This window comes from Aegilops tauschii, chromosome 2 (genome assembly GCF_002575655.3).
Source record: "Aegilops tauschii subsp. strangulata cultivar AL8/78 chromosome 2, Aet v6.0, whole genome shotgun sequence".
Taxonomy (NCBI): Eukaryota; Viridiplantae; Streptophyta; class Magnoliopsida; order Poales; family Poaceae; genus Aegilops; species Aegilops tauschii.
The window spans coordinates 103301503-103314368 of NC_053036.3; the positions used below are offsets into that span (position 1 = coordinate 103301503).

Sequence of the window (12866 nt, forward strand, 5' to 3'; positions counted from 1 at the left end):
CATGTGGCAGGCTTGGAACTTAAGGAATAATGTGGTTCACGGTGATGGGAAAGATACAATCTCGGGTTCTGTCCAATATCTACTCAGACTCCATGATGATATACTGATGGCAGCATGCGCCCCGGCCAATGAGGGCGGTAAGAACAAACAATCTCTGTTCCCGGCCAAGGCACACGGGGTGTCCATATCTGAACCAAGTCACTGGATGACTCCCCCGGCCGGAAGAGCAAAGCTAAATACAGACGTTGCTTTCCTGGTGGAAACCGGGCCGGGAAGCATGGGGCGACGCGGTAGCCAGAGACCACAAGGGTCATGTGTTTTTGTCAGTGGGCCGGCAGCTACCCCTTTGCAGTTCGGTGGAAGAAGCAGAGACTGCAGTTGCAGTGATGGGGTTAACTGAATTTGCCAAGTACTTCAATGGAAGCCTGATCCTGGAGACAGACTGTGACGGAGTAGTGCGGGAGCTAAAGGCAGAGGAGAGGTGCATATCGGCCTACCATGCTTGTGTAACCGATGCAAAGAACCTCCTAATGAGCTACGTCAATACAGAAATCATTGTCATAAGCAGGGGGAAAACAAGCTGGCTCATGAGCTAGCCGCAAGAGCACGGAGATCGGGAGATTTTCTGCTGCTTTCTGATGTCCCGGCTGATATCAAAGATGTAATGTGGAATGAGTACGCACCCACCATCGTGTAGTCTGTAGCCATGGTTTCTCAAAAAAAAAAACCCAATAGAATTCACCTTTTGTCGAAAAAAGTGAAATGAGACCGTAGGTTAAATTGTAGATATTGTCCGTAATTCTAGCCTTTCGTTAATACATGAATTCACGAAACATGGCGGTCCGGTCTATTGGGTAGGCAGCGTAGCTCGTCATGGCAACCCACCATTACAAGTAGTGGTAGTACGTACCTACTATATCTAGCTAGGGGCTGGCCGGCGGTGCTGCGATGGGTCAGATCTAAGACCGCCGCGAAGCGAATGTCTATCCGATGAGGGTACTGTTTATTGTACTGTCTTAACTAACGGAACTCCACCCACACATACGCCCAGTCCAACAACTCGAGCAACCCGTTTTTTTTTTTTTTTTTTCGCGACTAACTCGAGCAACCCGTTGAATAATCACCCAGCCAATATCAAAACATTTCTTGCCCAGCTAGACGCATCACCAAACGATCGGTGTTCGGTGGACATAATCACGTCATCAGTTTAATGAAGCAGCAGCTTGCTGTTCAACACCTTGCACAGACACGGATTAATGTCAACTTTAGCGTTACCCAGTCCGGGCGATTGTGCTCCCCATGTCCAGTTCTGCTGAGAAAACTATTGTCCCGGGAAACGACATTCCTTGCACGACTGTCCCTTGGATCAGCTCCGTCTCGTCTCGGAGGTAGCTATAAATAGGCATGCAGAGGCATCGTCTTCTCATCACCATCCAAGCTCACGACACACACCAAGCAAACAGCCCGAGGGAGCTAAGCTAGTGACCATGGCCAAGCTCGCCGCCGCCCTGGCCGTGCTCGCGCTGCTCGGCTGCATGGCGCGTGAGTGCCAGGCAGACTATGGGCATCCCAGCCCGCCGCCCACCCCGTGCTCTCCTGGCCATCACTCGACTCCCCCGAGCACAGCTAGTCCTCCTTCTCCGGCGCCCGTCCCGAGCCCACCAGCCTCGGCGGAGCTCGTGGTCGGCTACTACCAGAAAACGTGCCACCGCGCCGAAGACATCGTGAGGGAGACCGTGCGCGGTGCCAATGCCGGCATCATGGCGGGGCTCGTCCGCCTCTTCTTCCACGACTGCTTCATCAGGGTAAGACGTACTTGTGCAGCGATGCTTGGATTCGTGTGGCACTGCTCGATAATAATATATAATATAGGACCTGCCTGAGTGTCAGCGAACGTTAGATTTTTAGGCATGGCAAATTCGTTGCAAATTATGTTCACCGAGGGTGACAAGTTTAGGTGACGGGCATGGCAAATCCGTCGGTTTATTTCTTTTGTCAGAAAATTTCCATACTTTTAAACTAAATTTGTCATCCTCATGCCAATATAAATTGTGATGAAAAGCGTTATATTTGCTATATCTAAAAATCTCTGTTAAGTTTTTAGCATTTCCGGTAATGTATTGCTATGTGCATCAAATTGTGGGCTGATGTATCATGTGTGTGCGCCTCTTGATTGTTAATTATCTACAGGGTTGCGACGCCTCCGTGCTACTCGACCTTGCCGACCCTAGCAGCGCCACGGAGAAGTTCGGCCCCCCGAACCTAAGCCTGCGAGGCTTCGAGGTGATCGATGCAGCAAAGGCTAGGATCGAGAAGGAGTGCGGGAACGTCGTCTCATGCGCCGATGTCTTGGCCTTCGCTGGTCGTGACGCTACCTTCTTCCTCAGCAACAAGAAGGTCTACTTTGACATGCCGGCCGGACGCTACGACGGGCTTGTGTCCCTGATCAACGAGACACTCATCCACCTGCCCCCGCCCTTTGCCACCGTGGAGCAGCTCAAGGCCAACTTTGCCTCCAAGGGGCTCTCCGCCGACGAGATGGTCACCCTCTCCGGTGCACACACCATCGGGGCCTCCCACTGCTCGTCCTTCGACGACGACCTCTCTGACCGCCTCAATGCCAGCACCTCCGACATGGACCCCAAGCTGATGGCGTCTCTAGAGAAGCAGTGCAAGTCAGACACCGGCAGCGACAACAAGGTGGTGCAGGACATCAAGACCCCCAACAAGTTAGACAACAAGTACTATAAGAATGTGCTCAGCCACGAGGTGCTTTTCGCCTCGGACGCTGCGCTCTTGACGGCGGATGACACGAGTGCGGCGGTGCGTGCCAATGCCGAGGATAACAATGTGTGGGAGGAGAAGTTCAAGGCAGCAATGGTGAGGATGGGTGCCATCGAGGTCAAGACCAGTGCCGATGGTGAGATCAGGAGGAGCTGCCGTGTCCTCAACACGTACTAAATCAACCGGTGGTCCATCAAATCATGATGGCAAGTTTTTCACTGCTTGAGATTACGAATAAGCTCATCTTTTCTCATGAGCATGGAATTTGGATTTTTCTCTCTTGATGTTTAAATTGATTTACCGGTCCTGATTTTTTAAATTTGATTTACCTCCCTTACTATTGTATTCATTCTTGTCTTTTCCTTGGGTTTGAACTGTAATAACATTTTGTTTTGAAACATTTTCTTATGAAAGTTGTTAATTTTCACAACAATCTGGAGATATTAATAGTTCTTCAAATGTTATTCCTTCTGTTCTTTTCTTATCTATGAATGTGGTGGAAGGGCGAGAGTGGATTTTTGGAACATGGGTGCATTGGAGGACTTTATTCTAAATAGTTTAAGAATCACATATAAAATTTCAAAAAAAATCCATAAAAGAATTCTAAATGATCATATGGATGGATATTACACATGTGTGAAGTTTGGTGATGAAATAAGTACACATGTGAGCTGTGCAAAAATGACAAAGTGACGATATCTAAATAGTGAAAAATACATGCACTGTTCATCTTTCAAAAAAAATCACGATTTTGTCATTTGTGTGTAACTCACATGGTTACTTATTTCATCATCAGGATTTGCACATGTATAACATACATCCATATAAACATGTGGAATTATTTTTAGAATTTTTTGAAACTTTGAAATATCTTTTTGACACTATTCAAAATATAGGCTCCAATGCACCCGTCCACCAAAGTGACTTTTTGGTGGAAGGGCCCGTTGTTTAAGAAAGATCATAAGCCCCTTCTTTCTCTACTGCATTAGTCATCTGGAAAATGGAAAACAAAATGATCTTTTGAAAGCAAATAAAAAATGAATTAGCTAGACAATTGGACACAAATTCAAGACAAGTAAAAAAAAAGGATTTCTCTCTTGAGGCCCAGTAGTAACCACAAGCCTAGAACACCGAAAATCCCAAACTATAGTAGTAACGAGAAAATTTCTCCAACACTGCACTACCCTTCTCTGTTACTCTCATGCAAGGCCTAACTTTTTTGAAGCCCAGTTGTGTAGACATAAGGAGTCCAGTAAAATTAGAAAGTATCTACTCCCTCTGTCCTTGAAAGAGTTTACTTTCAACTTTGTTGGAGGGTCAAATTATTTTAAAGTTTGACTGAGTTTGTGCAAAAATATATCAATGTCTGTGAAACCAAATAGGTATATGATGACAAGAGCTCCGCTTCGATACCTCCCCCAACAAACCATATAAGGGCAGTTGGGTCATTTCAATGAAAGTATACCCACCTCGTATCATAAATGTATAGCCTTGCTGCCGGCCATACCGATACACGTGCCCATGCAAAAAAAAAGAACTTCCACGATCACGCCCGCCTGCCGCCCGCCCATCCAAGAAAAAACTTCCACGATCTCGCCGGTCGCCCGACGATCACACGGCTCCCGATCCAGTTGTCCAACTGGCCGATTGCTGCCAGTGGCCGGACGTGTGGAAGACTGTCGTCACCGGCTGCGGACGCTGTTGACCACCTCGTTCCAACCCCGTCCCACACCGCATCTCACCGTCCCTGTCCACGCGGCGGCCACCGGTTATGGAAGTGGCCGTCCACGTCTTGGACATCACCGTCGTCCCCATTCAATAAAGTGCTTGTAGGAAGGCAACCCAATGTTTACCAATATTTACCCCTACTGTTTTTGTATGTTCATATGATTAAGCTACTGTAGTAATCATGTCTTGTATCTTTTCTTTCAATAAAGTACCAAGTAAGACATTTGGAATAGTGCAAATGATTATTGAATTGATTCACTGCAAAAACAAAAACTTTTGCGTTCAGTGCTAGAATTGTTATTCTGTACTGGAACGTGATAAATTGCTGAATTTTTTAAACAGTACTGGGATACAAAATTTTTATGTTGTCCTAATTTTTCAGATTTTTTGGAGTCATAGAAGTATGATCAAATATTAGATCTTTACAGACCGTTCTGTTTGTTACAGATTCTGTTTTGAATGCATAGTTTGCTCGTTTTATAGTTTCTATGACTTATATTGGTTAATATAAATTGTAGAAATGATAGAGTACATTAGGAATTATGTGAGAATATGAATCTTTCTTGACAGTACCAAAGTGAATTCTTTATTCTTTATCATACGAACCTATCTCACGAAGTTCCGTTCAGTTTTGTGTGATTGAAACTTTTAAGTTTTGGGTGAGATATTGATACGAGGAGAATAAGGACCGACAAGACCCTAAGCTTGGCGATGCCCAAGGCACCCCAACGTCACCCGAAACTATATTTTTATGCATCACATGATAAGATTTTTGATTGGAGATTCATTTTGTTTTAATTGGATTTGCTTGCTGTTATTTAGAATCATATTTTTTAGCTTTTTTCAATAAAATTATCAAGTATACCCGTTACCATGCTCTATTTGCAAGTCTATATGTTGCTGTTTGAAAACAAAAAGTTTCCTGTTATGTCTTGAATATTTCTGAATAGTCAGAACATGATAAAATCTTAATCTTTTTACACAGTGGGCTATAACAAATTTTCTACAGTGTGCTATTTTTTAAGAATTTTTTGAGTTAAATAAGTATAAATTTTGCTTCATCCTTTAAAGACTGTTCTATTTGGACAGATTGTTGTTATGTTTGCATTGTTTGCTTGTTTAATGATTGTATTTGAGGATAGAAGTATTAAATACGCGGTGGCATTTAGTGTGCAATGTTTAATTATAATTTTAGTAATTTGTTACAGTAGAGAGTGCTAAGGCTTTGAGTTGATTTATACTAACTTATCTCACGAGTTCTTGTTGAGTTTTGTGGATATGTAGTTTTTGAGACTTAGGGGAAACCATGATATGATATGAATTAAGGAGACACAAGTGCTAAAGCTTGGGGATGCCCAAGGCTCCCCAAGATAATATTCCAGGAAGTCTCAAGCAACTAAGTTTGGGGATGCCCGATAGTCATCCCACCTTTTCCATCAAAAATTATTGGTTAGTCTTGATTGAGCCTAAGTTTTTATTTGTTCACATGATGTGTGCTATTCTTGGAGTGCCCTTTTATATTTGTTTATTGTCCGATACATTATTTAGATATGAAAATCTTTATTGAGAGAGAGACTTTACATAGCTACCTATTTACTTAACTACTCATTGATCTCCACTTATATCTTTTGGAGTAGTTGTCATTTACTCTTGTGCTTCGCTTATATCCTACGAGTAATTGTTGAATGAACTGAATATCATAAACCTCGAAATATATATGTTCCATATGCTTAGTAATATTTTTACATTGGTTTTAGAAAGTAAAATCTATTGAAGTTTGACAATCACAATATTGGTTATACAATCAATTCATGAATGATTAGTATAAGGAAGAGAAATTTCACATACAAATATATTATCTTGAACATCTTTTGTGATTGTGAATACCCATTAATTATTTTCAAACTTGATCAAATAAGTTGGAGTTGGATAAGGAAGACAACGTAATGTGTTATGTTTGGGTATATTTGCATAGAAGCTATATTGTTATGGATCCTCCAACATGTGGTGCTTGTTTATAATCTTTGCTAGCCAAAATTTCTGTACTAAGTGGGAATACTGCTTGTGCATCCAAAACCTTTGAGCCAAGTTTCTTCCACGGGTGTCCATCATATCTACCTATATACAATATTACCCTGCTGTTACAAGTAAATTTGCATGTGACATCTCTAAAATCTTCAAATAAACATTTGTTTCATGTGCATGTACCGCTCATGGGGCGACGGGGCGGTCAATATCTTCCATGCTAAATTGGTTATTCTCGCGACGAGAGTTGATTCACCCATCTTGCATGGGAGAGGCTGGTATTTGGGATGCCCGGTCCCGTTAAAAATATATAATAAAACAAACTCCCCCGGAAAGTTTATTGTTTGGAGGGCACCCGTGGATTCGGCTAGCCATGGTTTGTGTCTGTATGGATGCGCGGGAGTAAATCATTTCATTTACGCGTGGGAACCGCCAATAATGTGTTTAGCATCGAAGATATTGAAATCCTTTGTCGTGACGTAGACATGAAAAGCACACCACTCAAAATGTATTCATCTCTGTTTTTAGCAATGATCTCTGGCACCTCTTCAAATCCCTGCTTCCCTCTGTGAAGGGCTTATCTTTTATTTTTCTGTCAATTTTATTTTTTGGTGAGTCAAATTCTTATTCCAACCTGAATTATGCTCCACTTGGCAAGCATCATGTGATGGGGAAAGATCCAGACACATATATCCAGTCAAATGTATTTGATCATGAATTATTACTGCTGGTAATTATCTGTATGATAAGTAAGTTGGGAGGCAAAACATGAAGCCCCCATCTTACTCTGTGTTCGATGGATGCTATATGTTCGTAAAATATGCTTTGAGTACTAGTAATCATAGGAGACTATATGATAATTGAGTATTTGGAGCTCTTACTTAGACTTTTCTGAGAATAAGATGATTTGTAATTGTTTGGTGACTAAGAACATAGGTTGTTAAGTTTCAAAAGAATACATTGCTTGAACCATAACATGTGAATTGATTGCTATTTTATCATATGAGTTTTACGAGAAAGAATTATTGTTTATAATGTTAGGAAAAGTGATTGAAATTATCATTGATCAAACTTATGCACTATACTAGCATTCACACTTCATAAATTATTATTTTTTATCATTTACCTACTCGAGGACGAGCATGTAATAAGCTTGGGAATGCTGATACGTCTCCAACGTATCTATAATTTATGAAGTATTAATGCCATGTTTACAACAATTTTATATGGTTTTGGTGCACTTTTTTATGATTTTTGTGGACTAACGTATCAACCTAGTGCCCAGTGTCAGTTTCTATTTTTTGGCTTTTTTTGTTTCGCAGAAAAACTATACCAAAAGAAGTCCAAATGCCACAAAAAATTTACGATGATTTTTTATGGACAAGAAGAGACCCACGAAGCATCGGAGGAGGACTAGACGAAGTTCAGGGGAGTCATGAGCTCACTTGGCGCCCCCTAGGGCGCGTCGTCTGAGCTCGTGGCTCCCACGGGACCCTCCCTGACGTGAAACCAGCGCCAAAAAATCTTATAATCGGGAAAACCCTAGAAAGAAACCTAACTTCCACGCCGCCGTCGCAAGCCTCTGTTCCGAACCGATTTCATATGGAGGCCTTTCCCTGAACCCTGCAGGAGGGGACATCACCGCAGGCCATCTTCATCATCCCGGCAGTATCCATGATGAGGAGGGAGTAGTTCACCCTCGGTGCTGAGGATATGCATTGGTAGCTATGTGTTTGATCTCTCTCTCTCTCTCTCTCTCGTGTTCTTGATTTGGCATGATCTTGATGTACCACGATCTTTGTTAATATAGTTGGATCATATGGTGTTCGTCCCTCTCTATCTTGTTGTGATGAATTGAGTCTTTCACTTTGAGGTTTCATTATTATCGGATTAATATTGGATTTGAGATCACTTGATGTATGTGTTGCATGTGGATACCCGTGTGAAAGCACAAGTGCTCCCTGGGTGATTTTGGTAATTAATGTCAACATATCTCTTGTTGGACTAATGCTTTTATCTAGCATATTTCAGATGAGTTCAACAATGGTGTGGTAAGGACAAGAGGATGTGGAACCCCTTCAAAATGCTAAGGAAAAAGATTGGCAAAAGCTCAAGACTCTTCATCTCTATTTTAGTGATCCAAGATCACATTGAGTCCCTAGGAAAGCCAATACTATTAAAAGCGGATGAGGTGTTGCTTAATGGTCTACTTGCTCAAAGTGCTTAGTGATATTGCTCCAAAACCTTCAGCCACTTTCTCATTTCCAAATATATCCAAAACCTCAAGTCAAACTCGGCCCCACCGATTTGATCTATCTGGCGCCACCGAGTTCATTTGACATAGCCACTGTCAGAAACCCTAGACAATTCGGTCACACTGATATGGATCTCGGTCTCACCGAGGTGGCCTTGCAAACTCTCTGTTGCCTATTGTAATAATTTCGGTCTCACAAAAATGTGCAATCGGCCCCATCGAGTTTGCTTGACCAACTCTCTGTTTCCTCTTTGCTGAAATCGGTCTCACCGAGTTCAAGCAATGGTCTCACCGAGATGCGGTTTTCCCTAGCCCTAGCACATCGGTCCCATGGAGTTGATCTCATCGGTCCCATCGAGATTCCTAATGTTCACATTTTGAACTAAATCGGTCTCACTGAGTTCTTCTATTCGGTGTGACCGAGTTGGGTCAAATGTGTGTAACGGTTGGATTTTGTGTGGAGGCTATATATACCCCTCCACCCCTTCTCCATTTGTGAGAGAGCCATCAAAATGTGCCTACACTTCCACTACTCATTTTCTGAGAGAGAACCACCTACTCATGTATTGAGACCAAGACATTCCAATCCAACCACAAGAATCCTGATCTCTAGCCTTCCCCAAGTTGCTTTCCACTCAAATCATCTTTCCAGCATAGCCAAGTCTATGAGAGAGAGTTGAGTGTTGGGGAGACTATCATTTGAAGCACAAGAGCAAGGAGTTCATCATCAACACACCATCTATTACCTTTTGGAGAGTGGTGTCTCCTAGGTTGGTTAGGTGTCGCTTGGGAGCCTCCGACAAGATTGTGGAGTTGAACCATGAAGTTTGTAAGGGCAAGGAGATCGCCTACTTCGTGAAGATCTACCCGAGTGAGGCAAGTCCTTCATGGGAGATGGCCATGGTGGGATAGACAAAGTTGCTTCTTCGTGGACCCTTCGGGGGTGGAGCCCTCCGTGGACTCGCGCAACCGTTACCCTTCGTGGGTTGAAGTCTCCATGAACGTGGATGTACGATAGCACCACCTATCGGAACCACGCCAAAAATCTCCGTGTCTACATTGCGTTTGCACACTCCAATATCATCCCCTTACTTTCTTGCAATTAGCATGCTTTACTCTTTCCGCTGCTTATACTCTTGCCATGCTTTCTTGAAATGTATTGTGAATGCTTAAACTTGTGCTAAAACTCCACCTCAACTTGAAGAACTTAAAAATTGCTCCTTTTGCTTGTTGAGGGCCTAATCACCTCCCCTCTAGACCCCTCTTCTCGATCCTTTCAATTGGTATCAGAGCTTTGGTCTCCATTTCTTTGGTTTAATCACCATTGGAGGAAGATGGATGAGTCTACGATTGGCAGTATTAGACATAGAGTGCCTATGCTTAACGGAGAGTTCTATAATGTTTGGAAAAATGAGATGCTTGAGATTTTCAATGAATACAATTTGAACAAGTATATTACTAGCCCTCGTGCGCCTCCTATTGATCCCTTGCATGACCCGCAATCTTAGAACTATCGATCTTATCATTAGAGGATTGCCTAGAAATTTGCTTGTATGCTTGACTACATTTGAATGTGCTTATACTATATGGAGATATCTTGAGGAGTGCTTTCCAAACTATTCCTTGAAAAATCCAGATGAGGTTCTTCAAAAGTCCATTGCTTTTCATAAAATGAATCCTAGTGATCCTAAATTTGGTGATTTTCTATTTGAGCTTCGTGACCTCATGCGTGCCGAAGGAGATGTTGGAGTCATTAGTAGCATCATTTCACAAGTCATTAGAATTCATAAAGATGCACATTGTCATGGTCATAAATCTAATGAATCACTCTCTCTAGGTGATGATCAATCACATGATGATGTTGAACATGGATATTATGATGAGGATGATGATAGTGACTTTGATCTTGATGAGTCAATGAGACACTTTGGTCTTATGGCTAACATTAGTGGTTACATGGCCGGAGGAAAGGAATGGGTTCTTGATAGTGGATCTACCGATCACATGACCGGAGACAAGGACATGTTTCGTGAGCTTGCTTAATACGACGGTCCCCAAAAATATATCACTTTTGGTGATAACTCAAAGGGTAAGGTGGTTGGCCTTGGTAAGGTGGCCATCTCACACGATAGCTCCATCCAAAATGTTATGCTCGTTGAATCTCTTGGCTACAATCTACTTTCCGTATCTAGACTAGCCGATTTCGGTATCAATGTTCTATTCACTGAAGTAGATTGCCAAGTGTTTCAAAGAGATAATCATAATATGGTCTTTACCGGCATACGTAGAGGTGATCTATACATTGTTGATTTCACTAAAAGAGCTCAACCTCGTACTTGCTTAATTGCTAAATCTTCTAAAGGTTGGTTGTGGCATAGAAGGTTAGGTCACGTGGGCATGTGAAATCTTGATAAGCTTATTAAAGGTGATCATATCCTTGGTGTTAAAGATGTCATATTTGACAAGGATAGACTTTGCAGTGCTTCTCAAGCAGGAAAACTAGTTGGAGGAAGTCATCCCGTGAAGAACATCATGACCACGAGAAGACCGCTTGAGCTACTTCACATGGATCTTTTTGATCCCAATGCCTACAAGAGTCTCGGTGGTAACTTGTTCGGTTTAGTTATTGTTGATGATTTTTCCAGATTTACGTGGGCGTTCTTTCTTGATGATAAATCGCAGGTCCAAATGATCTTCAAGAACTTCGCTAGGAAGGCCCAAAATCAATTTGAAGTGAAGATCAAGAAGGTTCAAAGCGACAGTAGAACGGAGTTCAAGAACGCCAATGTGGATACCTTTCTTGACAAAGAAGGGATTTCACATGAGTTCGTGGCTATGTACACACCTCAACAAAATGGAGTTGTTGAGAGGAAGAACCGAACACTTATTGAGATGGCAAGAACAATGCTTGATGAATACAAGACGCCAAAACACTTTTGGGCAGAAGCGGTTGAGACAGCTTGTCATGCAACAAATCGACTATATCTTCACAAGCCTATCAGCAAGACGACATACGAGCTTCTCGCCGGTAACAAACCCCAAGTTGGATACTTTCGAGTATTTGTCTCAAAGTGTTACATTCTTGATAAGCATCGTCGTTCGAAATTTGCCCCTAAATCTCATGAAGGTTGATGGAAATATGCCTTAGAAGCAATAATAAAATGGTTATTATTATATTTCCTTAATCATGATAAAGTTTTATTATTCATGCTAGAATTGTATTGACCGGAAACTTAAATACATGTGTGGATATGATGTCGCTTGAAGCTACGTCGGCATTTCCCCAAAGAGAAATGGATGATGCAGCACAGCGGTGTCGGGGGAAACGACACCTATGGGACCATGGAGAATCCCTTTTTCTACGGTTGGCGGGTGCGGGGCTGTGGGAAGAGCGGGATTAGAAGATCAACGCAGGGGGATTATCCAGGTTCGGGCCGCAAGTGATGCGTAATACCCTACTCCTGCTGTTTATGTTATCTGGTGTTCTTGGACTAGCTACAAAGCGTGCAAGGTCCAAAAACTCCGAAACCTCTCTCAGTACGCCGCAGGCCTCCTTTTATAGTCGAAAGGGGCTGCCACAGTGGCACACATGAGGTGGAAAGCTATACAGTGGTCGAGTCTATCTCCTGGCATCGTAGGACAAACGCATTTAATGCACCGCCGACGTGCCCTTCTTGCTTTATTGGGGACGGCAAGGAAGCTCGTCCCAGCTGTCACCGCCTCGCCTGGCTTCGACGCGCGTCCGGGCTGACGAGGCGTGTACTGCCACGCTGGCTGGCTGCTGGGTTGGCGCGGTGGCAGAGTCTTCACGAAGATCTGCATGTCACCACACAGGTGCTTGCTGGGTTGGCCTGGAAGCTGCACGTCGCCACGCAGGTGCCTGCCTTGTTGGCGGGTTGGCTACTGTGTTGGAAAGGCGGTGGAGCTTTGGCGGGTGCGGGCCGGGCTGCGATCCCGTGGATGTCTTCGGCAAGAGTCTTGCCGGGGCCCCGACAAGGGCCTTGCCGTGGCATCGTGGTCGTCCCCGGCAAGGGTCTTTCCGGGGGTCTCATGGGTATCCTCGGCAAGGATCTTG

The 12866-nt window shown here is 43.3% G+C and overlaps 1 protein-coding gene across 1 annotated transcript; it reads left to right on the top strand.

Annotated features, from left to right (window-relative positions):
* Positions 1 to 1457: 1457 nt before the first annotated feature.
* LOC109757968 (peroxidase 2-like) lies at positions 1458 to 3418 on the top strand. Its single transcript, XM_020316811.4, has 2 exons — positions 1458 to 1805; positions 2191 to 3418. The coding sequence occupies exons 1-2, from the start codon at positions 1488 to 1490 to the stop codon at positions 2959 to 2961; spliced, it is 1089 nt and encodes a 362-aa protein (XP_020172400.1). The 5' UTR covers positions 1458 to 1487; the 3' UTR covers positions 2962 to 3418.
* Positions 3419 to 12866: the final 9448 nt, after the last annotated feature.